This window comes from Staurois parvus, unplaced genomic scaffold, assembly GCF_062004578.1.
Source record: "Staurois parvus isolate SC_StPar_1 unplaced genomic scaffold, SC_StPar_1.0 ptg000772l, whole genome shotgun sequence".
NCBI lineage: Eukaryota > Metazoa > Chordata > Amphibia > Anura > Ranidae > Staurois > Staurois parvus.
The window spans coordinates 822,180-848,093 of record NW_028318568.1 but is presented as its reverse complement, the minus strand read 5'-3'; the positions used below and the strand labels follow the sequence as shown (position 1 = coordinate 848,093).

At 41.8% G+C, this 25,914-nt stretch overlaps 1 protein-coding gene across 1 annotated transcript in view; it reads right to left on the bottom strand.

Annotated features, from left to right (window-relative positions):
• ADCY2 (adenylate cyclase 2) overlaps positions 1 to 25,914 on the bottom strand; it is a 685,338-nt gene that overhangs the window by 310,913 nt on the left and 348,511 nt on the right. The window contains exons 12-13 of the mRNA XM_089654517.1: positions 20,355 to 20,435; positions 1,142 to 1,211 (exon numbers count right to left, since the gene is read on the bottom strand). Coding sequence (XP_089510643.1) covers positions 1,142 to 1,211; positions 20,355 to 20,435 — 151 coding nt within the window. The remainder of the gene's footprint in view (positions 1 to 1,141; positions 1,212 to 20,354; positions 20,436 to 25,914) is intronic.

The window sequence follows — 25,914 nt, the reverse complement described above, 5'->3', positions numbered from 1 at the left end:
ACTTTAAACTGCATTAGGGGCTCTTTACTGTTTGGGCAGTAAAGATGTGGAACTCCTTTCCATAGTTGCAGCTGTCAGCAGAGATTGTAGATAACTTCAGAAAACTTTTAGATGTGTATCTTAGTGAACACAATGTACAGCGATATGGAAAACAGTAGTCACACAAACACTCAAGTTGAACTGGATGGACCGGTGTCTTTAGTAAACCTTACCAACTATAATGTAACTATGAATTTTTATAATTTGGTTCCAAGACAGAAAATAAACATGGCACATGAGCCATTTGTTGACCTGACAAAGATATTTTTTGCCTCCGATTCATATCAAACTCGGACTGATGAAAAATTTAATGAAAGCGATAAGCAAGGAAGGTGAGGGTTTTGGTTATTTGAGACAGATGTTTTCAAGAATAACTGATGCTAAGGATGTTTAAAGAAAGCATTTTTGTTGGTCCACAGAGTAAATATGCCATCAATGACACGTGGTTCAGAAATTTGTTGGTCAGGCAAAAGAAAATTACCTGGAAAGAGTTCAAGGATGCTGTTGAGAATGTTCTTGGCAAATACAGAGCAGCAAACTCCAGTCAGCTGGGTGATAAACTTCTTACAGCATACAAGAACATGAAGTGCAACATGTCCTTGAAGATTCATTTTCTGCATTCAAACTTGGACTTCTTTCCTGAAAATCTATATGATGAACATAGTGGAAGGTTTCACCAGGACAATGCCACAATGGAAAAATGTTATCAGGGAAGCTGAAATCCATCAATGCTGGCTGACCATTGTTGGACACTGCACTGAGATGCACTGCACACTGACTGTAAACAAATACAGTATTAGCAGCAAAACACTTTTAGCCCTGTTGTTGTAAACATTATGCGATTAAATAGATTATAGTCATTGAAAGTTAATTTCATATTCCTCAAGATTCCTACATGATACATTCTAAAAATATATTTGTATTCAATTTGAAGGAGTCTCTCGTAATCAAAAAATGTTTTCAGGAAGCAAATCTCTTGAAAAAAAAATGTCCAGTTTAATCATATACACCAATCTTCAATTATATTTTTGACAGTTCAAATATGACAATACTTGTAACCTATGAGGATTTAACTTATACTTGTTGATTTTGCAATACTTACTTCCTTTTCAAGGGTTTTATTATGGAAAAGCAATGTTATCCTTTGTATATCCTCTGACTTAAGCCATTGTCTAAAAGATAAAACAAAGAAAACATTTGTATGAATACTATTACTTGAAAAAAAACATTTAATGTACCATAAATAGATAGCTCAAAGAGACAAACATGTTACAGAACTCCACTTCAGTGGGTTGGATCTGATGATGTCTGCCCCCCCACCCCTTCCACGCTATGTTCATATCTGTCCATTTGCCTGTCTGTACTAATTTGTTTTCAGGATAGTTGGCAAAAACCTTGGCCTGCCACATTCCAAAGAATCAGTCCACGGGGGCTTATTTATTTCCACATCCTGCTCTGCACGGTTTGCTACATTTCTTGCATTACTATCTGAATGTAAATATGAATTCAGTGCAGAGAAGCTTTCACAATTCCACTATCATATTCATAATAGATATTGTATGATTTCATAATTGTGGCTTTCAACAACACCACGAGCAACAGGGGTGGACTGACAACTCATGGGGCCCCCGGGCAATAGGGGATCATGGGGCCCCTGTGTCCTTGCCCAAACTCAAAAAAAGCCTATGAAAAAGGTACCAGGGGCATCTCATGGGGCCCCCTACTGACCCCGGGCCCTCAGGCAGTGCCCGAGTTTCCAAATGGTCAGTCCTCCCCTGACGAGCAGTTGTCAATTTTAACAATGTTTTATAGATAGGCTAAAAAAAGCTGACATGACTATAATATATATATATATATATACATATACACTATATTGCCAAAAGTATTGGGACACCCCTCCAAGTCATTGGATTCAGGTGTTCCAATCACCTCCATGGTCACAGGTGTATAAAATCAAGCACCTAGACATGCAGACTGCTTCTACACACATTTTTGAAAGAATGGGTTGCTCTCAGGAGCTCCGTGAATTCAGGCCTGGTACCATGATGGGTTGCTACCTGTGCAATAAGTCCATCCGTGAAATTTCCTTGCTACTAAATATTCCATGATCAACTGTTAGTGGTATGATAAAGTGGAAGCAACCGGGAACAACAGTTACTTAGCCACAAAGTGGTACGCCACGTAAAATGACAGAGCGGGGTCAACGCATGCTGAAGAGCAGTGCGCAGAAGTTGTCAACTGTCTGCAGAGTCAATAGCTAAAGACTTCCAAACTTTGTGTAGCTAGACTCTAGAGCAGCGGAAACATGTTCTCTAGAGTGACTAATCATGCTTCTCTGTCTGGGAATCTGGTGGACATGTCTGGGTTTGACGGTTGCCAACAGAACGGTACATGCCTGACTGCATTGTGCAAAGTGTAAAGTTTGGTGTAGGCGGGATTATGGTGTGGGGTTATTTTTCAGGGATTGGGCCTGACCCCTAATTCCAGTGAAGAGAACTCTTAAGGCATCAGCATACCAAGACATTTTGGACAATTTCATGCTCCCAGCTTTTTGGGAACAGTTTGGGGATGGCCCCTTCCTATTCCAACAGGACTGCACATCAGTGCACAAAGGAAGGTCCATAAAGACACGGATGAGTGAGTTTGAGGTAGAGGAACTTGACTGGCCTGCAAACTCAACCCGATAGAACACCTTTGGGATGAATTAGAGCAAGTCAGGCCTTCTTGTCTGACATCAGTGCCTGACCTCACAAATGTGCTTCTGGAAGAATGGTCAAACATTCCCATAGACATGCTCCTAAACCTTGTGGACAGCCTTCCCAGAAGAGTTGAAGCTGTTATAGCTGCAAAGGGTGGGCCAACTCCCAATACTTTTGGCAATATAGTGTGTGTGTGCGTATATATATATATATATATATGTGTGTGTATGTATATATATATATAAATATATATACACATACATATACAGTGCCTTGAAAAAGTGTTCATACCTCTTGAAATTTTCCACATTTTGTCATGTTACAACCAAAAACGTAAATGTATTTTATTGGGAGTTTATGTGATAGACCAATATAAAGTGGCACGTAATTGTGAAGTGGAAGGAAATTGATAAATGGTTTTCAACATAACATTACAAATAAATATCTGGAAAGTGTGGCGTGCATTTGTATTCAGCCCCCTGAGTCAATACTTAGTAGAACCACTTTTCGCTGCAATTACAGCTGCAAGTCTTTTTTGGGTATGTCTCTACCAGCTTTGCACATTTAGAGTGAAATTTGTGCCAATTCTTCTTTGCAAAATAGCTCAAACTCTGGCAGACTGGATGGAGAGTGTCTGTGAACAGCAATTTTTAAGTCTTGACACAGATTCTCAATTGGATTTAGGTCTGGACTTTGACTGGGCCAGTCTAACACATGAATAAGCTTTGATCTAAATCATTCCATTGGGAAAGGAGGCGCCACCTGAGTGCAGTATTAATATGAGGGTATTTATTCACATGGCATAAAAAACACAAGATTAATATATACAGTAAAGGCTCATCTGTGTATGAGAGTCCTGGACCACTTGCATTCCTCCCACAGGGACTGCTGGATGGCTCAAATGTTGGACAGGCTTCTGAGACCAATAGAAGGAACGCGTAGCCTGACGGTGTCTGTGCATTTTCCAGCCCTCCCGGTGATGTCACGTCCGCTTGCATTCCACGCAGTTCAGCATGGACTTCCTGGATAGTGCAAGGCGCTTCTGCCTCTCCTACATCTGAGCCATCTGGGTTCCATCCAGCAGTCCCTGTGGGAGGAAGACGAGTGGTCCAGGGCTCTCAGACAGATGAGCTTTTATATATTTTTTAATCTTGTGTTTTTAACGCCATGTAAATAAATACTGCACTCAGGTGGCGACTCCTTTCTCTTCTTCTCATTTATCATTTGAACACAGCTGGCAGCTCTCAGGATGGTGGCCACCCACCTATTTTAACCCTCTACAAAGACTGTACTCTATATTAGAGCATATGGTCACTGCATATACTGTATGTTGTATGATCTTTTGCTACTGGAATACTTATCCCTATGCATCAGGATCATTCTATTTTATTGTAAACCATTCCACTGTAGTTCTGGCTGTATGTTTAGGGTCGTTGTCCTGCTGGAAGGTGAACCTCCGCATCGGTCTCAAGTCTTTTACAGACTCTAACAGATTTTCTTCTAAGATTGCCCTGTATTTGGCTCCATCCATCTTCCCATGAACTCTGACCGGCTTCCCTGTCCCTGCTGATGAAAATCATTCCCACAACATGATGCTGCCACCACCATGTTTCACGGTGGGGATGGTGTGTTCAGGGTGATATGCTATGTTAGTTTTCCACCACAAGCGTTTTGCATTTAGGCCAAAAAGTTCAATTTTTGTCTGCTGTGTCCCCCACATGGCTTTTACTTTCTGACTGCCTATCACATTTCTTTAGGTGCTAAAATACCAGGACAGTACAAACACCCCCAAATGACCCCTTTTTCGGAAAGTAGACACCCTAAGCTATCTGTTGAGAATAAGAAAGAGTTTGGAATTTTTTTTTTTTTTACACAAAGTTGTCACTTAACCACCTCACTACAGGACACTTTTACCCCCTTCCTGCCCAGACCAAATTTCAGCTTTCAGTGCTCTCACACTTTGGATAATTACTCAGTTATGCAACACTGTACCCAAATGAACTGTTTGTCCTTTTTTTCACACAAATAGAGCTTTCTTTTCTTGATATTTAACCAGCAATGGGTTTTTTATTTTTTGCGCTGTAAATTAAAAAAAACATTTGAAAAGAAAAACACATTTTTGGATCACTATCAGATGTGGATCACTAGCACTGTGACAGATGTGGATCATGGGTACTGTGACAGATGTGGATCACAGGCACTGTAACATATGTGGATCACAGATGTGGATCTCAGGTACGGTGACAGATGTGGATCACAGGTACGGTGACAGATGTGGATCACGGGTACTGTGACAGACGTGGATCACAGGTACGCTGACAGATGTGGATCACTGGCACTGTGACAGATGTGGCTCACAGGTACTGTGACAGATGTGGATCACTAGCACTGTGGCAGATGTGGATCACTGGCACTGTGACAGATGTGGATCACAGATCTGGATCACTGGCACTCTGACATATGTGGATCACTGATGTGGATCACGGGCATGGGGACAGATGTGGATCATTGGTACTGTGACAGATGTGGATCACTGGTACTGTGACAGGGTGATGTGTGGGCGATGTGCTTGTGTGTACTTGCATATCAGCTTTGCTTCTCTTCGCTCACGGGCTCTGTGTGAGGAGAGGCAGAGCCGTTCAACTGAATGGCGGCTTTGTTGACATCACATGATGGCTGTGATTGGACACAGCCATCATGTGATCAGAAGGGCCAATCAGAAGGCCCTTCTGCCGAGCAGTGTTGCGCTGTGTCCAAGGGACACAGGCACACCGAGAGTGCGCAGCTGCACGGCCACGAGGCCGCGCTTGTGCGCATGTGCTGAAGGACGTTCCTGAATGTCCACTCACAACGGCGAAGCTCCCACCTGGCCGTTTATGTGCAGTGGCCAGGTGGGAAGCGGTTAAATAATATTCTGCTCACACAAGCCATGGGTATATGTGGAATTACACCCCAAAATACATTCTGCTACTTCTACCAAGTATGGGGATACCACATGTGTGAGTCTTTTTGAGAGCCTAGCCACATACAGGAGCCTGAAATCCAATAACCACTTTGAAAGCCTGAAGGTCTGTAACTTCCTCCTTTCACTTCCTCACTACCTATCACAGTTGCAGAGGACCTGAAATGCCAGGATAGCACCCCCCCCCCCAATGACCCCTTTTAGGAAAGTAGACACCCCAAGGAATTTAAAAAGAGGCATGGTGAGTATTTTGAAGATCTCATTTTTTCTCACAAGGTTTTGAAATATAAAAATAGAAAAGAAAAAATATGTTTTTGTTTTCTTTCTTCATTTTCCAAAAACTTGTGGCAACAAACGAGATCTGCAAAACACTCAGCATGCTTCTTGTCAAATTCCTTGGGGTGTCTACTTTCCAAAAAGGGGTAATTTGGGGGGGGGGGGTGCTATCCTGGCATTTCAGGGCCTCCAAAACTGTAATAGGTAGCCAGGAGGTGTAATGACGAAATAAAGCCCTTTAAAAGCCTGAAGGTGCTTATTGGATTTTGGGGTCCTGTACTTGGCTAGACTGCCACAAATTCTCTCACATGTGGTATCCCCATACTTGGGAGAAGTAGCAGAATGTATTTGGGGAGTAATTCCACATATACCCATGGCATGTGTGAGCAATAAATCATTTAAGAGACAATGTTTTGTATAAAAAAAAGATTTTTTTTTTTCATTTTCCAAAAACCACACATCATTCACTCTTCTAACCACCTGAAGACAAAGCCTCTGACACTTTTTATTCACATGAAAAAAATCAGTATTGTTTGGTAGGAAATTACTTTGATCCCCAAACATTAAATATTTTTTAAAGCAGACACCCTAGTGAATAAAATGGTGGGTGCTGCAATTTTTTATGTCACATAGTACTCGCGCAGTGATTTTCAAATGCAAATTTTTTTTAAAAATAAACTTTTTTTTTATTTTTAATGCACAAAATCACAATATATTGGCCAATTATTTGGTAAAGTATAAAAGATGACGGTATGCCGAGTAAATAGATATCAAACATGACATGCTTGAAAACTGTGCATGTCCTGTGCAATGGCGACAAACTGCATACATTTTTAATATCCATAGGCAACGCTTTACAAGCTAACATTTTAGATTTACAGAGGAGGTCTAGTGCTAGTATTACTGCTTGATCTGACGTTCGCGGTGATACCTCATGCACGTGGGGGGGACGAAGGTGCTTTTTTTTAAGTTAATTTAATTTTTTCATTATTTTTACACTGTCCCTTTCATTTTTTTTTATCACTTTTAATGCTATCACAGTTAAAGCAAATATCCCCTATAACTTCAATGGGCATTGTCATATATTCTTTTTTTTTTAGAAATCTGGGGTCTATCAGACTCTAGATATCTCTTCTGCCCTTACATTATCTAATCTCACCAAGATCGGTGTGATCAGATGCTTTCCCAATTTACAAATGGCACTGTTTTTTTTATCATGTGAAACTGACATGATGAAATGCTCGTAGCTTCCGATTTCTTAGACTAGAGAGATGATTGGCACCATTCTGGTCTCCAATCAGCTCTATGGTCAGCTGGCAGAAACACTGGCTGCCTTCTCAGGTTCCCCTGATGACACGGGACTGCTTGAGAAGGTAGTGGAAGGCAACGAGGGAGGGGGGCATCTTTTCCTGCTGCGTGTAAAAGCAATCCTGCAGATAATTAGCCACTAGGATTGCTTTTATATGAAAGCTGAACGCTGAAAAACATATCAGGATGATGCCTGCAGCTGCAGGCATCATCCTGGTATAACCACTCAAAGTCCAGTGAAGTACCACTACGTCTCTGGTCCTTTTTGGGTGTGTATGCTATGTTCTTTTTTTTATGCAGCCTGTGGGCTGAATGAAAAAAAGAGAAGAAATCTCAGCCAGAAAACCATTAGAATATACCACCCTGCATCCACCCACTTCTAATGGTGGGCACACATGAAATGTGTCAAAAAATATTATAAAATATATATGCTGAAGCATAGGGGCCATCCACCCACTGGCCACCCCAGGCCCCCATGCTTCGGCATATATGCTCTTTTTTTAACTTCGGATGACAAATCTCATCCAACAGCACTGCATACGCCTACTTATGTATATTTTGAGAACAAGACACTGTTTCTGTCAGAATAAACAAGTCGGTGCTGCAGCTGAATGATATCCTCATTTATCAAGCAGGCTTTTTCCCCTTTCTAAGATGAGTATTTACAAGCCATTAAGGGAGGCCCCGGTGATTAGGTCGCACGGTGCCACAATTCCAAGATTGTACAAATGTCTAAATAGTGGCATGCTTGAATAAAATTGTCCACGTATAAGTGGTACCCCATATGGAAAAAGATAACACCAAGCCCCAAACTAACTTGCCACTGCTCCCCATGTAGTCTGGGCATCAAGGGGGTTCCATGTGACTATCTTTTCCCTTGTAAATCCGAAACCTATATGTATAGGCTGTTGCCCTCTCACAGGTCTTATACATCTTGACCCCATTTCTGGCACGCTTGCTGGGGAGAAATTGTTTGAATGCAAGGCAGCCAGAAAAATTAATGAGGAACTCATCAACGCAGATGTTTTGCTGATGAGTATAGACATCTGCAAATTTTTGGTTAAGGTGATTTATTGAGGGGCTGAATTTTGTGGAGCCAGTCTAATTCAGGGTCACTCCGAGGATGACAGAGTGTATTGTCATTGAAATGCATAAAACACATTATACTCTCATATCTTTGCCTGGCCATGGCAGCAGAGGACACGGGCATATGATGAATTGGGTCTGTGGACCAATAATTTTTTTTAGTAATGCCCATGTTGAGGGTTAGGCCCAGAAAACTTTACATTCAAAACCGTAATGGGTTTCCATACGAATGGTCTGGCAAGGTTTGAATTTGGGTTGGCGGCGATAAACTGTTGCGCATATAAATTGCTTTGATCCACAATTAATACATACAGATCTTCTGTGAAAAACAGCTCCAAAAAATCAAGGGGAGTATTTAAATTTGCTGTTTCCACCTGATTTCCGGGTTGGGTAGTGAATAGGGGAAGTACGGGTGCTGCAGAATTTGTGGGCTACCAACTGGGATTTGCAAGCACATTCGGAAGGATACTAGGGGCTCTATGGGCCAGTGTGCAAATTCTTGGTGGCTGCGGAACACTACTTGTGCTCGCCACCGCACCAGCTTGTACTGCACTTATGCTGGTATGTGAAAGACCAGGATATACTAGGCCACTGGTGCTCGCCAGTTCATCAAAAGGTAGAGCGGCACTAGTACTGGCACTCTGCTGCATACGAGAGTCATCATGCGATTGTAACATCTCAGCAACCTGGGAACAGCTTCGGGTATGCCTGATCTTAGCAGGGACCTCTTCTCCATCGTCTGAGCTACTGTATCTGTCAGAGTGCTGCTGCTGTCTACAGATTCGTATTCTGAGGCTGTTTGTGTCAGTGAGTCTTCCCCTTTGCTCTCATCTGACATGTTCAGAATTCTGTAGAGGCCTCTTCACTAGAGTACCTTTCCATTGACATTTTGTCCACTAAATGTATAGGTACCTAGTGCAACTCACAGGAAAAAGAGCACCTGGCTGTCAGGGACTGCCTGAACCACTACAAAAAAATTTAACGGCAAGTGCTAATAGAGATTAGGCCTGATTCAGCGAACACTGCGGTTTTGTGTGCAATGTATCAAGTGACAGTGACCTACTGACACTGCACTTGCTGGGGGAAAAGGGGGGGTAAGTTTAGGGGCTAAATGCAGGTGCTGGATGGTGCCGGGGCTGATCCTGCTAACGCTGCATTTTTGGGACACTAATGTGGGGGCGGCACAGTGGCTTAGTATTTAGCTCTTCTGCCTTGCAGTAATTGGGTCATGGGTTCAATTCCCAACCATGGCGCCTCCTGCATGGAGTTTGCATGTTCTCCCTGTGTTCGCGTGGGTTTCCTCCGGGTACTCCGGTTTCCTCCCACACTCCAAAGACATGCTAGTAGGTTAATTGGCTCCTGTCTAAAATTGTCCTAGTTTCATCCCTAGCCACATGGGATCTCCTGCATGATAGGGGTTGGGGAAAGACCTGGCAACCTGTAAAATAATTGCTAAGAGAATTCATGGAAAAAGTTGCTTACGAATGACAGTCCATGCAATCGCCAAGGGTCGGATACGAATGAATGGATAGATAGATGGATAGATAGATAGATAGATACTGTGAACTCTGGTGTAGTGCTGATCTGATCAAAGATATTGATCCGTTCAGACAGTATACTAGCAATTGAGGTTTATTGTGTATGTGAGTGTGTTCCTGGCAGTCAACGGGTTAAATGTGATTAATGGTGTACTGATGGGCAATCTGACGCTATCTGGAAGGGGCGCTAACTGACGCTAATGCTATCTGAAGTAGCCGGCGCCACTAGTACAGTGATCAGCAAAAAATCTGTACACTGTACTAATGACACTGGTGACAGGGCAGTGAAGTGGTTAACTGGGGGGGGGGGTGATCAAGAGGTTAAATGTGTCCAAAAGTGTTCTGTGTAAGTGTGCTGTTTTACTTGCTGAGTCTTGATTCTTCTCCCTCTGGGACCATCACTGAGGGTCGGCCTGCGAAACTGCGGGAGTGCGAATCATGTGTATGTATGTATGTATATTATTATTATTATTATACAGTATTTATAAAGCGCCAATAGTTCGCTCAGCGCTGTACATTACAGAGGGGAACAGAACATGTGACAGAACAATACCAATACAATGCAAAACATGAGGGGATCGAGGGCCCTGCTCTTTCGAGCTTACAATCTAGATATATATATGTACACACACGTGATTTTAAGCACCCGTGCCGCCCTGTAGCAGTATTTATACTATAGGGCGGCACGGAGGCGGTTAAACATGTCCAGTGAAAAAAATTTTAAAAATAAAACTTCATCAGATATTTAGGCCAAAATGTATTCCGCGACATGTCTTTGCTAAAATAATGGCAGCAATCAGTGACTTATAGCGGGACTGTGGGACTGCGGTAGGCATTCTGACACTGTGGGGAAATGACTTGATGTCACTGACATCCCCAGTGACATCAATGCAGTGATCAGTGTTAAAAAATGCACTGACACTGTACTAATGGCGCTGGGCAGGAAAGGGGTTAACATGAGGGGCGATCAAAGGATTAACTGTGTGCTGGGAGTGTTTTATTAGGGGCGGGATGTGTGTGCCTCGCTGTAAGCACACTGCTCTGGATGGCTGTGCACAGCCATCCAGAACAGTGTGCCCAAACCGACAGGGAGGAGGACCGTTAGTAAACAAAGCAGCCCTCCTCCCCGTCAGTGATATATATATATATGTGATTTTGTGTACCTGTGCCACCCTGTAGCAGTATTTCTGCTATAAGGCAGTGCAGAAGTGGTTAATAGTGATTCCAGCATAAGGAGAAAACTATTCAGTCTCAGGTCGCTTAACAGGACCTGTGGCCACACAATGAAGTTGGAGGAAAAGTGGTTTAACTTTAAACTGCGTAAGGTGTTCTTTATTGTCAGAGAGGTAAGGATGTGGAACTACCTTCCAAAGTGAGTGGTGTCTGCAGAGAGCATCAAAGTTTAAAAAAACTCTTAGATGAGCATCTTAGTGAATGCAATATACATGGATATGGGAAATGGTATTGACAAACACACACCCACACAGGTTGAACTGGATGAACTGGTGTCTTTTTTCAACCTTACCCACTATGTAACATGAAACACCAGAATGGGGAAAAATGTAATCTCAGTGATTTTGACTGAGGCATGATTGTTGATGTCAGACAGGCTTAGTTTGAACATTTGTGTAACTACTGATTTTCACATACAACAGTCTTTAGCGTTTACTCAGAATTTGAGATGAGCTTGGACATTCTCCAAACTCATCTCTAGCCAAACTCCAAACTTGAGCCTTTTTTTTTAGTCATATAAGCTGTGGGCCAGGTTAAGCCCACCCTGCAGTCTGCCTCTTTGTTTACATGGGCTATGGGATGGGAATGACCAGGCCAGCAGCTCACCGGAGTAAAAGAAAAAAAGTGTGCGAGTTTAGAGTTTGGCTAGAGTTCTGAAGATGCCCAGGCTCAACTCTACTCAGAATCTTGCTAATGGTCACAATGGTCAGCTGACAGAAAGGCTATGGTAATTCAGACAACCCCTCTGTCAGGACATGGATCACATGCTGGTGGCACTGAGCACAGTTCCAGTGGCCATAAGTGGGTGCTTCTCAGCAGATAACAGTAATTAGGCTCTAGTTGATGCTGGCTGCTTGGAAGGTATATAATCCCTTTCTTGATATCCATCAAAAAAATATGTTTTCATTTACTTTTCACATTTTCCAAAAACTTGTGGCAAAAAATTACTTGTTCAAGAGACATATGTCTTATAGAAAATACATTGGGGTATTTGCTTTTCAAAATGTGGTATCACCATACTAAGGAGGAGTAGCAAAATGTGTTTTAGGGTGTAATTGCAAGTATGCCTATGCCGTGTGTGAGAAATAACTAAATATGACAAAATTTATGAAAAAAAAAAACACATTTTATGCACAGTGCCTTGAAAAAGTATTCATACCCCTTGCAATTTTCCACATTTGTCATGTCACAACCATAAACGTAAATGTATTTCATTGGGGTTTTATGTGATTGACCAGCACAAAGTGGCACATAATTGTGAAGTGGAAGGAAAATGATAAATGGTTTTCAAATTTTTTACAAATAAATATCTGAAAAGTGTGACTTGCATTTGTATTCAGCTCCCTTTACTCTGACACCCCTAACTAAAATCTAGTGGAGCCTATTGCTTTCAGAAGTCACCTAATTAGTAAATTGAGTTCACCTGTGATTTAATCTCAGTATAAACACAGCTGTTCTGTGAAGCCCTCAGAGGTTTGTTAGAGAACATTAGTAATCAAACAGCATCAGGAAGGCCAAGGAACACATCAGACAGATCGGGGATAAAGTTGTAGAGAAGTTTAAAATAGGGTTAGGTTATAAAAAAAATCCCGAGCTTTGAACATCTCATGGAGCACTGTTCAAGCCATCATCTGAAAAATGGAAAGAGTATGGCACAACTGCAAACCTACCAAGACATGGCCATCCACCAAACTGACAGGTCGGACAAGGACAGCATTAATCAGAGAAGCAGCTAAGAGGCCCATGGTAACTCTGGAGGAGCTGCAGAGATCCACAACTCAGGTGAAAGAATCTGTCCACAGGACAACTATTAGTCGTGCACTCCACAAATCTGGCCTTTATGGAAGAGTGGCAAGAAGAAAGCCATTGTTGCAAGAAATCCACAAGAAATCCAGTTTGCTGTTTGCAAGAAGCCATGTGGGGGACACAGCAAACGTGGAAGAAGGTGCTCTGGTCAGATGAGATCAAAATTGAACTTTCTGGTCTGAAAGCAAAATGCTATGTGTGGCTGAAAACACTATCAACACACAATGCCCACCGTGAAACATGGTGGTGGCAGCATCATGTTGTGGGGATGCTTTTCTTCAGCAGATACAGGTAAGCTGACCAGGGTTGATGGGAAGGTGGATGGAGCCAAATACAGGGCAATCTTGGAAGAAAACCTTTTAGCGTCTGCAAAAGACTGGAGACCGGGACAAAGGTTCACCTTCCAGCAGGACAACGAAAGCCAGAGCTACAATGGATTGGTTTAGATCAAAGCATATTCATGTGTTAGAATGGCCTAGTCAAGGTCAAGACCTAAATCCAATTGAGAATCTGTGGAAAGATTTAAAAATTGCTGCTCACAGACACTCTCTATCCAATCTGACAGAGCTTGAGCTATTTTGCACAGTAGAATTGGCAAAAATTTCACTCTCTAGATTTGCAAAGCTGGTAGAGACATACCCAAAAGACCTGCAGCTGGAATTGCAGCGAAAGGTGGTTCTACAAAGTACTGACTCAATACAAATGCATGCCATACTCTTCAGATATTTATTTGTAAAACATTTTGAAAACCATTTTTCATTTTCCTTCCACTTCACAATTATGTGCCACTTTGTGTCGGTCTATCACATAAAATCCCAATAAAATACATTTACATTTTTGGTTGTAACATGACAAAATGTGGAAAATTTCAAGGGATGTGAAAACTTTTTCAAGGCACTGTAATTTCTTCATTATCTAAAGAATTGTGGGAATAAAATTACAACTTCAAAAAACTCACCATGTCTCTTATTAAATACCTTGGACTCTCTACTTTCCAAAAAAGGGTCATTTAAGGGGTATTTGTACTGTCCTGGCATTTTAGGGCTTCAAGAAATGCGTTCAGTACATTAGGATTGACCAATTTTCAATTATATGTACCATAGTCTGTAGACTCTATAACTTTCACACAGAGTAAGGCTCCGTGCACACTGGGCATTTTAATAATGCAAGTAATGTTAGCTGTGTAAAGTCACGTTAAAAACATTTTTTAGTGGTTTTGTAATAGCGTTTAACAACGTTTTGGCAAATATTTTCGTGTTTTATCACGTTTGCGTTTTTTAGGGTTTTTTTTCTTTAAAAAACTTCCACAAATGCTGATTTACTGCGTTTTGCAGCGTTAGAGCATTTTTACAGCTAAAAAATGCCTCTAGAAACCTACTAGTTCTGGGGGGTTTTTCCAGCCAAAAAACGCCCCTGCCAAAAAACGTTGATTACAGTCTATGTGTGCATGGACACATAGGATAACATGCTGGGGAGTTTACTGGCTGTAGGAAAAAAAAAAACATCAAAAGCCAAAAACAGCAGCTGTAAAAACGTCCAGTGTGCATGAGGACTAAATAATATACAGTGATTTGGGTGTTTTTACCAAAGAAATGTAGCAGTATACATTCTGGCCTAAATTTATGAAGAAATTACTTATTAGCAACATTTTAGAATATAAACTAATCTCTAATCTAATATCACTAACCAAAAACCCAGCGGTGACTAAATACCACCAAAATAAACCTCTGTGCATCTAAAAAATGATAAAACTTTCATTTGGGTACAGTGCTGCATGGCTGAGTAATTTTCATTCAAAGTGTGAGAGCACTAAAAGCTGAAAATTGGTCTGGGTAGGAAGGGGGTAAAAGTGTCCAATATTGAAGTGATTAAGCAGAACTGAAATTAAAAAGGTAGCGTGTTTATAGTTTTACAGTGACAATGAAACTAATGCTGGGACTTATTTTACTCCCATACATCATGAAGTGGCACCCACCTTTCTGGTCTAGATAAAAATCATCCAAGAGTGCTATAAAGTGTTTCATCCTATGACAATTCACCCTTGTATTCTTTTTTTCCCCATGTGAGCCTTTTCTGAGGTAAATGGCTTTCAATTGCAGTAATAAAGTTTTTTGCCCATGTTTGTCCCACTGGGAAGATTTCTCTTCACTTCCTATCTCACAACCAAAACAGGAAGTGAAAGGAAATTCCTCCAAAGTGTGGGTATAACCATAAGTTCACATTTAGTTATACTTTAACAGAAAGTTACTGCTTGCGTCTGTGACATATAATTCCACTAGTGTAGCGTAACACCTTCGTAGTTAGGTGGCAAGAATTTAGGTAAATTTAGTTTTTGGCTTCCCTGTAGCTGGGAAGAAGTATTCAATTGCTTTTGGCTGTTCTGGGTTCTGCTGGTACATACTCAACTACTTTACCCTGTATCTCACTTAATTCTGGGATATAGTGGGTGGGAGAGTCAGTCCCTGGCCTGCAAATTCATCCTGCCTCAGCCAGTCTCTGGTCAAGAAAGTGAGTGACCAGCAGGGTGCTGAGGGGAGTATAAACAGTCAGGGGCGTAGAAAACCAGCCTCTTTTTCCTGGGGAAGTCAGACCCAGCCAGAGGGCTAAGGCACCCCTGGGCTGTCAGAAGCAGAAGGAAATAATCCTTTCTGGGGTCCCAGGTTCCTGCTAGCACTAGGGGAACTCCGTTCAGAGTGCCCTGAAGCTGTGCAGGAAGCTTTGCAAAGGATCCAGGCTTGAGGCATCAGGTACAGAGCCTGACTGGTACTACAGGAGGCATTACAGTACCCAGGGAACAGTGAGTGCCTCAAGGATCCTAGCGACTGCCCTTGATACCTTTGGGAGAGCTCACTACTGTGTCTTGACTCAGGATTTTACCCCTGTTGAGGGTTCCTACACTGACTCCGCATTCAAAAAGTTAGTGATCGGGCCATGCGGCACTTACTTGGCTGGCTCTAGCTAGCAGGAGCCCTGCATGTGGTGTCATTTTACAAACATGGCATCCCTCCAGATGTTCCTAGGCTTTGCTTGTCTGTGCCAGCCACTGCCACGGGTGCTATGCCAAACACGACATTCCTCCAGATGTGAACATTCATAACAAGTTTACAATTTTGTGTTGGGCCATATGCGTCCCACGGGTTGGACACCCCTGGTCTAAGTCTTAAGTCTGTTTAAGCCCTTGACCCAACAGCAGAGCTGTTTAGTCAAAATTAAGAGCTTTGCATGACTGCTGTTTTTCTTTTAAGAGCTCAAAGACTGATTTTACCGCAGTGACAACTTTAATCACCAAATTAAGAACATGAGCATAGCACCACATGTAAACAGAATACAGAACTGAAAAATAATGTTTTGTTTTGTTGGAGGCTTGTACTATATTATAGCTTCCACATAGATTTGCAGCACCATTGAATGGACATCCTGTGATATTAAAGTAGACCTATCCAACCTTCACTGATAATCACATCAGCATGTAGCTTTTGCTTACAATTACTGTTTCCAGTTCGAAAATTGTTGGATGAACAACAGCTGCATCCAATCAGATACAGCCGCTGTTTGGCTATTCTGACAGGAGCCAGCTGTCAAAATACAATAGCCAAAGTGGAACATTTGAGAAATCTTTTACATTTTTTTTATTCAGCCTGCAAAAAAATCTATGTGTGCATGGCCAGACTTAGATGTGGAAGGTGCATCAGAACATGTGGAAAATGATTCTGCAGATGTAGACAGCATATCTAAAGGTGATTCAAAGGATTCTGAACTAACAGCAGGCATATATGTCCATGAAGTTACAGACTCTACAGATGAGGCATACACATCTTCACATGAAATTATTGACTCTGCCAGTGTGGAAGACATAACAGAATGGAATGGGACATCACAGATTTCGCAGATGTAGTGCTTGAATATAAAATAACAGTTTCTACAGCTTTTGGAGGCATATCTTAACATGAAGTAGGTTTATTACATTCAGAATTGGTCACACTTATGTGCTCCTGCTTTCACCACCTAAAGTTTCCTCTGAACATGCTTGCTCGGTCACCTGGTCACTCACAGACACATTTCGCATTGCAGACTCTTCACTTTTCTTACTTGTGGGTGACCTTCTTTTAGAAGACATGTTAACACTACTTACTGGTAACACATAATCCACAATTCAAATGCCAAAACAAAATTTTATTAGCATTCTCTAAATCATGTAGGGAATCTATACTTTTCTCATGGAGAGATTGCCCTGTTTTCAACTCCACACCTGCCTCCTGCTACGTAGCATAAAATGGTTTTATTATGAAAAATAAAGCATCTTGCATTTCTGCATTTCCATTGCTGTCAATTGGGACTCAACGCTTACACGGACACAGCCACTGTGCCCCAATATGACATCTGTGTGGGTGCAGGTGTGAAAAGTTCCATAGTGCAGCACATTGTCTTAAAAGGAGCCTGGAAAAGTCATGTTCAAGATTTAAAAACTTCTCCTAGGCTCCTCTCATACACTTTTAGAGCCTTCTGTTCAGTTCAGGCTTTGCTCCCTGGTGGTGGCAGCTATTTTACGTATGTGCAGAGTTAACTGTGGCGTTAACCAACCCCAGTGCCAATCAATCTTAGTCTGCTTGCACTTAGATTAGTGTTTGTAAGTGCAATTCCTCTAACAGAGGGATTGCACCTACAAACACTAATCTAAGTCATTATGTTTACAGATTTAGACTTACTACTGAAGAAGTGAGCCCATTGTCTTTTTTTTCTTTATTTCAGGGAAAGATGAAAGGTAGTGAAACCCAGGAGAGGAACCCAGAAGCATGAGAGAAAAACCCAGTACTGATGAAGCAGAAAGAAAATGACCAGAAGGATAAATTAGCTCAGACCTACCCAGCAGTCACCCTCTGGACGTCCAACTGCTCCCCAAAGGCTTAACTCTAATATAGACTGCTGTGTGGCTGGATAAACATTCAGCAAGGATACCTCTAATGGCAGAAAGCCAATCTAGCAAATTTCTTACAATAATCTTTTATTTCAGTGTATCAAATCATTCAAACAAGTGTATCCAGGTGCCTAGCTAAGAATGGAGAGTGAGAGAAAAACTGGCTGCAGCTGCTCTCTGTAGCTGCTGCCCTGAGGTGCTGAAGTGGTTAATAGCTATATCAGCAAGAGGAGGGAGTTGCAGAGCAAGAAGAGTTAAATAGACTGAGTCAGGCAGCACTGCACTGTGGGAACTGTAGTCCAAAGGAAAGAGACTCTTCAACACGTCTTCATGCACTTTTGAAGTGCATTTTCCAGAGAGAGATTGCCAGGAGGAGGGGACAGAGTTGCATTTTCCCAGACTGTACAGGACACAGCTTACTATTGCCATGATGGTGACTAGAGAGTGCACATTGCTGTCCAGTGTGCACCATCACTGCTTCATACTAATGGCCTGCTGTGGGGATTTGCTAGCTGCTGCTGCTGTGGGTATTTACTAACTGCTTCTAGAGACTGGGCCCTTTAAGAACTGACCATACAGCCATCTAGTAGCCTTATTGCTGCCTGAAGGCTTGACTGGGACTATTCCCACATGCACTAACAGTTAAACTAGGCCCAAACACTAGCCAACTGAAGAGTTAGGACTAAAGACTGTCCCTTTACAGCCTCTACACAGAGACCTTTACTTATTGCTTATGCAAAGAGATACCTCTTGGGAGACATTGCACCATATCCTAGCCATTCTCCTAGGAGACTAGGATAACTAGTCTAGAGTGCACTCTAGACTAGTTATAGTATTATTATTCACTTTGCAGTTAATGTTTATATGCTTCACCTTTAGGCGCACCCTGAAAACCCATCTCTTCAGAGAAGCCTACCCTGCCCTCACCTAATTGCTGATCTCCTCCGCTCTTCCCACCACTCCATCCCCCACAGCTATTTCCTCCTGTACCACTCCCCCCTCCCTCCAAGATTGTAGGCTCCAAGGAGCAGGGCCCTTGAACCCCTCGTGTATTGTATTGTTACTGTACTGTCTTGTGTACTGTCTCCCATTATAATGTACAGCGCTGAGCAAACCGTTGGCACTATATAAATACTGTATAATAATAATAATATGCCCTGTTTTTTGCGGACTTTGTATATTTTATATACCGACTCCAATCTAATGGTACAGAAGTCTATCCTAAGTTACTTTGGCATAGCGATTATACTGTTTAGCAGATTGTTTCTGAACTGACCTTCTGTATATTCATGTATGCTCAAACCACCATTCATTCTAATCCACACCAATACACTGAGTTCATTTACCACTAAATGGTCTTGTGTTATTTCCTAGTACTAACTCACAGTCAAGTTAAAGGTATCTATACCCATGTCCTTATAAGTGCTTGCAGTGACTTTCATTTAACCAGGTGTGTCAGAGGGGCTGAGGTTGTTCTTGGAGTCGAGGTGTAGAACACAGAGCACAAATTACCATATGGCTCCTTCGGGGGTAGTGTTACATAAGCATGCTGAAATGTATCATTGTATACTAATTAATATGTCAGCCACTAAATAATGTGTACATAGCTACCATCTGCATTTAATCAAATATACTAAGGTGTCCTTTTATCATGTAGTGGTAAATGACCGCTGCTCAGTTCTCTGGCATTCTCAGAGGAGACAGTTTTCCTCTGAATGCCTGTTCATGAAGCAGTGTAGATCGCTTCTCCTAAGGAGGAGAGAAGTGATCTACAAATGCTTTGAATGCTAGAAAATGGCTGCTGTTATTGTAATCTCGCGAGATTACAGTAAGAGATCAGTCAAACACACAGTTTACTAAGCAGTGGTAAATAACTGCTGTTTCTTTTGCAGTTCCCCCGATTCTCCACCTCTGGGCTGAATCACTCGTTCATACACTGGCCGTCTGTGTGCTGAGATGATCAGCGGAGAACATGTACTCCACTGATCATCTCTGTTTCCTAAACCACTAATGATCAGAGATCAGCAACAATCCTGAGGATCGCCGTTGATCTCAGTTTCATAAAAGGACACCTAAGTTCCTTTGGCCATCTTCCATCCTGTGAATAAGGTTCTGCTCCACTTACCATCCATGTGGAGAGTGAGAACAATAAAAGCATATTTTTCAATAGGGTAGTGAAAGGTTATAACCTCTATCAAGTATTTACTGCTCTATTCCAGTATGTAACATTTCCCCTCACTTCATGATCTAAAGACAGGTATGTTCCAACAATAAAAGAATATATAGATATATACTGCATAATGTATCTGATTTTCAGAAACAAAACTTGATTTTCACAAACGAAAAAGTGCATATATTTAGATATATTCCTGCAGTAAGGACATTAGATTGTAAGTCCTTTTGGGGCATTGACTAATGCAAATGGTTTGATGAAGTCTGTAAAGTGTGGTTAAATAAGAGGGCAATATGTAAATGAGTTAAAGAATACTTACTTTTGAGCATTTATCCCATCAATAGTTTGAATCATCCGCGCATTTAGCTCCTGTTCAAACTTTTTTCTTTGTGATGATTGTCTTAATGGTAAAAAAAATGTTTAGTTAGATTACTGTACAATACGTGCTGCTTACCACCCTAGAATTCAGTGTAAAATATAAATGGCTGTTAAATATTCATTTCATTTAATGCACTCTGCAGGGAACAATAAACAATGCAAAAGACATGCAGCAGGAAGATAAAATACAGACATTTACAATGGGGTTGATTTATGAACGGTAAATAGGCTGTGCAAGTGCAGTTGCTTTAGATCCGAGGGGAAGCACTGAAATGAGGCAAAACTCTGCTGATTTCTTTCATCCATTTCCTTGCATGTTTCCCTCAGATCTAGAGCAACTGCACTTTGAAGTGCACTTGCAGTGCACAGTCTATGGGCCTTTAGTAAATCAACCCCAATGCATTGTGATTTATGAAAAACCACTCGTGAGACTGTTGTAAATGTCACAAACGTATCAGATATATTAGCACCTAAATGTTCCATAGCCCACAACGAGTAGGTTTCTATTTAATTTCTTTCAGTTCCATTTAATGGTTTTATTTACAGTTTTCCTAATTATTCCAGAAAGTTTGTGATTTAAACAATATACACTCACCGGCCACTTTATTAGGTACACCTTGCTAGTGCCAAGAAAATATTCCTCACACCGTTACACCGCCACCACCAGCCTGAACCATTGATACAAGGCAGGATCAATTATTTCATGTAGTTTCCACCAAATTCTGACCCTACCATCTGAATGTTGCAGCAACCAGTCTGCCCATTCTCCTCTGACTTCTGACATCAACAAGGCATTTTCGTCCACACAACTGCCACACAGTGGATATTTTCTCTTTTTCAAATTATTCTCTGTAAACCCTAGAGATGGTTATACGTGAAAATCCCAGTAGATCAGCAGATTTTGAAATACTCAGACCAGCCCGTCTGGCACCAACAGCCATGCTACCTTCAGAAAATCGTCTTCACAACGTCTAGATGCCTAAATGCATTGAGTTGCTGTTATGTGATTGACTGATTAGCAATTAGTGTTACCAAGCAATTGAACAGGTGCACCTAATAAAGTGGTCGGTGAGTGTATAGGGGCAATGTGCAACAATGGAAACATGTAGATATCTGATCTGTCTGTATTTAAAAAGTCAGTATTACATGTATTTAAGATGGTCTGTATTCAATGGCTGGAAGGCCGTGAGTGTATGGATCCACATATGATAATATGTGGATTTAGTCAGAAAATTAAGTCCTGCTAGATCACTTCAGACTGGTCCCTTTTGTAGGTATAGCTATGCAAAACATTAAAAATAAATGCCTATACTGTTTAAAATCCAGTAACACACTGTCTCACCCTTCTCTGCACATGCTCAGTTGCTCTCTATTTTTGGCACTGCCAGAAATCTAGAGGCCAATTTGCTGACAGCCACAAGATTAACTGCTACTCAGGGGCTCTGGGTGTCAGCAAAATGGCAGCCCCTGGCAAGAAACAGAAGCAATGCTAGAGGCGATTTACAGAGCACTCTAATGTTTGGTAGCATAATTAATCATGTGGAATGTAAGTTCCTTGCAAAAGAACAATATTTTTTATCAAGTTGTTATGGGTAAAATTCCACTTTAACCCCCCTGCTGGCCATTTGTGGCAGATTGCTGGTGGCTATAATCCTGTGCTGCCATATATATGAATACAGCCAGCATCCCTGTCCTGTGGTGGATCATGCACCCACAGCACTGACCATGCTGTCACTGACAGCTCCCAGTCTGGACATAGTAGGTCACGCTCCCAATCACGTGACCACTGTGGCAGCCAATCACTGTGATCACGTGATCGAAGCCCAGGAAATGCCTCTGGCATTAAGATTCCTTAGAAGGCCAGCTTAGGCAGAAATAGGTTAAAAGAGGTTATACTGTCACTTTATCAATTAAAAGCAAAAAGCTCTCTTGATAGATAAAGAAGTGTGGGTGGGGCACTGGACCTCAAATTGAATCTCCAATTTTGTAATAAAGGCAGCTCTTTAGAGATCAAACAATTCAGATGGATCCTCAGAAGGTCTACTATATTTTATAGAGTAAAGAAGCAAAACAAAAATGGCAATAATTTATAACTAGAGAAGAGAATGCCACAGGTGTAATTCAAAATCCAGCTGGATTTTTTTGACCACAAGTAAATTGGAAACATGTTTCAAGTGCTTACAATACATGAAGAGTATGTATGTCAGCATCGCATAAATTAAATAAAAAGGAAAGCCGCCATTGTGAATAAACACTGGTTGAGCAGCCCTGCAGATGAGAGTTCCATTGTTGTGGGGCCCAAAGCAACTGTCCCATACTTGCCAACTGTTCCAGTTTACATTCCCTTGTCCCTTTAAGTCTTCATCCCATGCTGTGTCCCAATATCTCAGGGTGAAGTGCTGTCACTTATGCTGCCCAGCTCTGCCCTATTGCCATGACTCACATGTAGACTGTGTCAGCATTCACATGTAAATAAGCGGCATTCATATGGGGGAGGGTGGGCAGCATCTATATGTAAATAGCAGGGGCATTCACATGTATATTGTGCCCCCCTGGGGTTCCAGCCACCATCACCTCTGCTGAAGCAGGGGCATGCTTGAAAGTCCTGCCTGCAACTGTGGTCACTGAGCCTAGCATCAGCCTGTTCTACGAAGGTAAGCAAAGTGTAAGCAGAAAAGGAATTACAGTTTGGGGTGCACAGCTGAGCAAGAAGGGGATGTACAGAGGTAAGGAAGATGGGTGCAAAGATGAGCAGATGAGGCATCTGGAGTTAAGGTTGGGGGGGGGGGGTTCGAGTGGAGAGGATAGGGGAGGTTTGGGATGCAGAGGTTAGCAGGGAAATTCAGGATGTAGAAGTGCACTGACAGTGTGGATAAAGATGTACATCACGTGTAGGGCAGCCCATTCATTTCAATGGGCTGCTATATGTGCTAGAAATGCGTAAATAAGGTCCCTGACCCTCTTTCAAAATCACACTGAGCCACAGCACCATGAATTTTGGTTCATGTGGAAATGCGCACGTCAGCAGATGCGTGAGGGTGCCATTAACAATTAATGGCACTGCTGTGTATCTGTTAAAGGGTAGCACATTTCTATGGTGTCAAAAAAGCGATTTAGCATGTGTTTCCAACATCCAGAAATGTGAACATAGGCTACATGTCTCAATTACATTGGTGGTCAGTGTATATCTTCTCATTACATTCGTGGTGTAGAATCCTTTCATTCATACAAGTGGTCAGTGTGCATGCCCTACTTACGTTGGTGGTCAGTGTAAATCTCTCCTCAGATTGGTGATCACTGTGAATGCTCATATTACATTAGTGGTAAGAGTAAATCCCCTTTTCATTAGTGGTCATTGTAGAAACTCTTTATATTGGTAGTCAGTAAAAATCCTAACTTGCATTTGTGGTCAGTGTCAAATTCACCTTTACATTGGTGGTCCATGTACTGCAGAAGCCCCCCTTAAACTGGTGGTCAGTGTAATTTCCCCCTTGCATTGGTGGCAAATGTAGAAATGTATTGGTTGTTGGTGTAAAATCCCCCATTATATTGGTTATCAGTGTAAATTTTTCACTACATTGGTGGTCAGTATAAATTTCCCTTTACTTTGGTGGTAAGTGCAGAATTGCCTTTACACTGGTGGGCAATGTAAATGCCCTCTTACATTGGTGACCAATGTAGAAATGTCATCTGCCATCCCCATCTAGCGCTGCCACTGATCCCATCCACCCGAAGCACTGCCACTGATCCCATCCCCCCACCAGTACTGTCACTCTTTCCATACTCCCAGAACTTCCACTTATCCCATCCCCCCTACCACTGCCACTGATCCTATCCCCCCTACCACTGCCATTGATCACATCCTCCCCTCAGCACTGCCACTGATTCTACTGGGTCCCCTCAACTTCCCAGTCCATGGTGTTCAGGCAGTGAGGAGATGTTGAGCTGTAACCTTCAGCAACTAATAAGTGAGCTGTAATGATGTGCAGTAACCTCTAGCAATCAATAAGTGGTAATGATGCACAGTAACCAATAGCAACCAATCAGTGAGCAGTAATAATGTGCAGTAACCTCTAGAAAAAAAAACAGTGAACAGTAGTGATCTGCTGTAATCTCTATCAACCAATCAGTGAGCAATAACAATGTGCAGTAACCTCTAGCAACCAATCAGCAAGCAGTAATGACGTGCAATAACCTCTAGCAGACAATCAGTGAATGGTAATGATGCAGTAACCTCTATGAACCAACAGATAAGTACTACTTTTGAAATCAGTGTGGTTCTGACTTGGATATGACCGCTCCAATTGCGGACAATAGGATGTGACTTGGCATGCGATTTTCAAGTTGTAGTGCATGCAAATTGCATGCCAAGTCACACCGATGTGAAGGGGGTGTTATTGACAAAGCCTAATTAAATAAGCTGAAGTTAGAAGCTGATTGGCTACCATGCACAGCTGCACCAGATTCTGAGCGCACCAATTTTAGTAAATCTACCCCATGGTTTCTATGATTTTAAACTATAAAACATGGGTTTTGAGAGAATTTGGAAAGACCAAAATCTCACATGAAAATCTCACAAAAAACGTCACATGAACATTTACCTATCTCAGAGTGACAGAAACCTCAAGAGTTGTTCTACAAATTTCTCAAACAGAGCAATTAGTTGCAAGGACACAGTCAATCCACAGACAATGAGATAATTTTGTGCTCAAATACCACCTGGATCCATCTTGTAACTATCCTATGTTTACATGGCATTATTTAATGCAAACATCAACCAGTGTTATAGTGGGGAAAAACTGAGTTTGTAACTAGATTAGTGAGGAACAACCTAAACTTGTCTATTCAGCTGATTTCCATGTTTCACTGTAGGCACCATGCATTTTTCTTTGTACTCCTCACCTTTGCAACGCCATACAGTTTTGAAGCCATCAGTTCCAAAACATTTACTGTATCTTGGTCTCATCACTCCAGAGTACAGAGTCCCAGTAGTCTTCTTTTCAGCATGGGCCCTGGCAAATTCTAGGTGGGCTTTTTTGTGCATGGGCTTTAGGAGAGGCTTCCTTCGTGGACGACACCCATGCATGCCATTCCTCTGCAGTGTACGCCATATTGTGTCACGGAAAACAATCACCTAAGTTTGGCTTTCTACTTCTTAAGCTAACTGAAGTGAACTTGTATGGTGATTTTCTTCAACCCTTCTTATCAGAAGACGCTCCTGTCGAGGTGTTAACTTCCATGGATGGCCTGGATGTCTCTATGAGATGGTTGCGTTTTTGTGTTTGTTTATTTTTGTATCACTTTTACTACAGTATTCTGACTGATAAGTAAAGCTTTGCGGATTTTCTTGTAGCCTTCACCATTCTTGTGTAAAGAAATTAATTTCTTTCTCAGTCCTCATGACATTTCTCTTCCATGTGGTGCCATTGCTGACAGCATGAAATAGGAAGGGGGTTTGCTTTGTTAAGTAACGCCTTTTTATAATCAACTGTCTGCTGGAC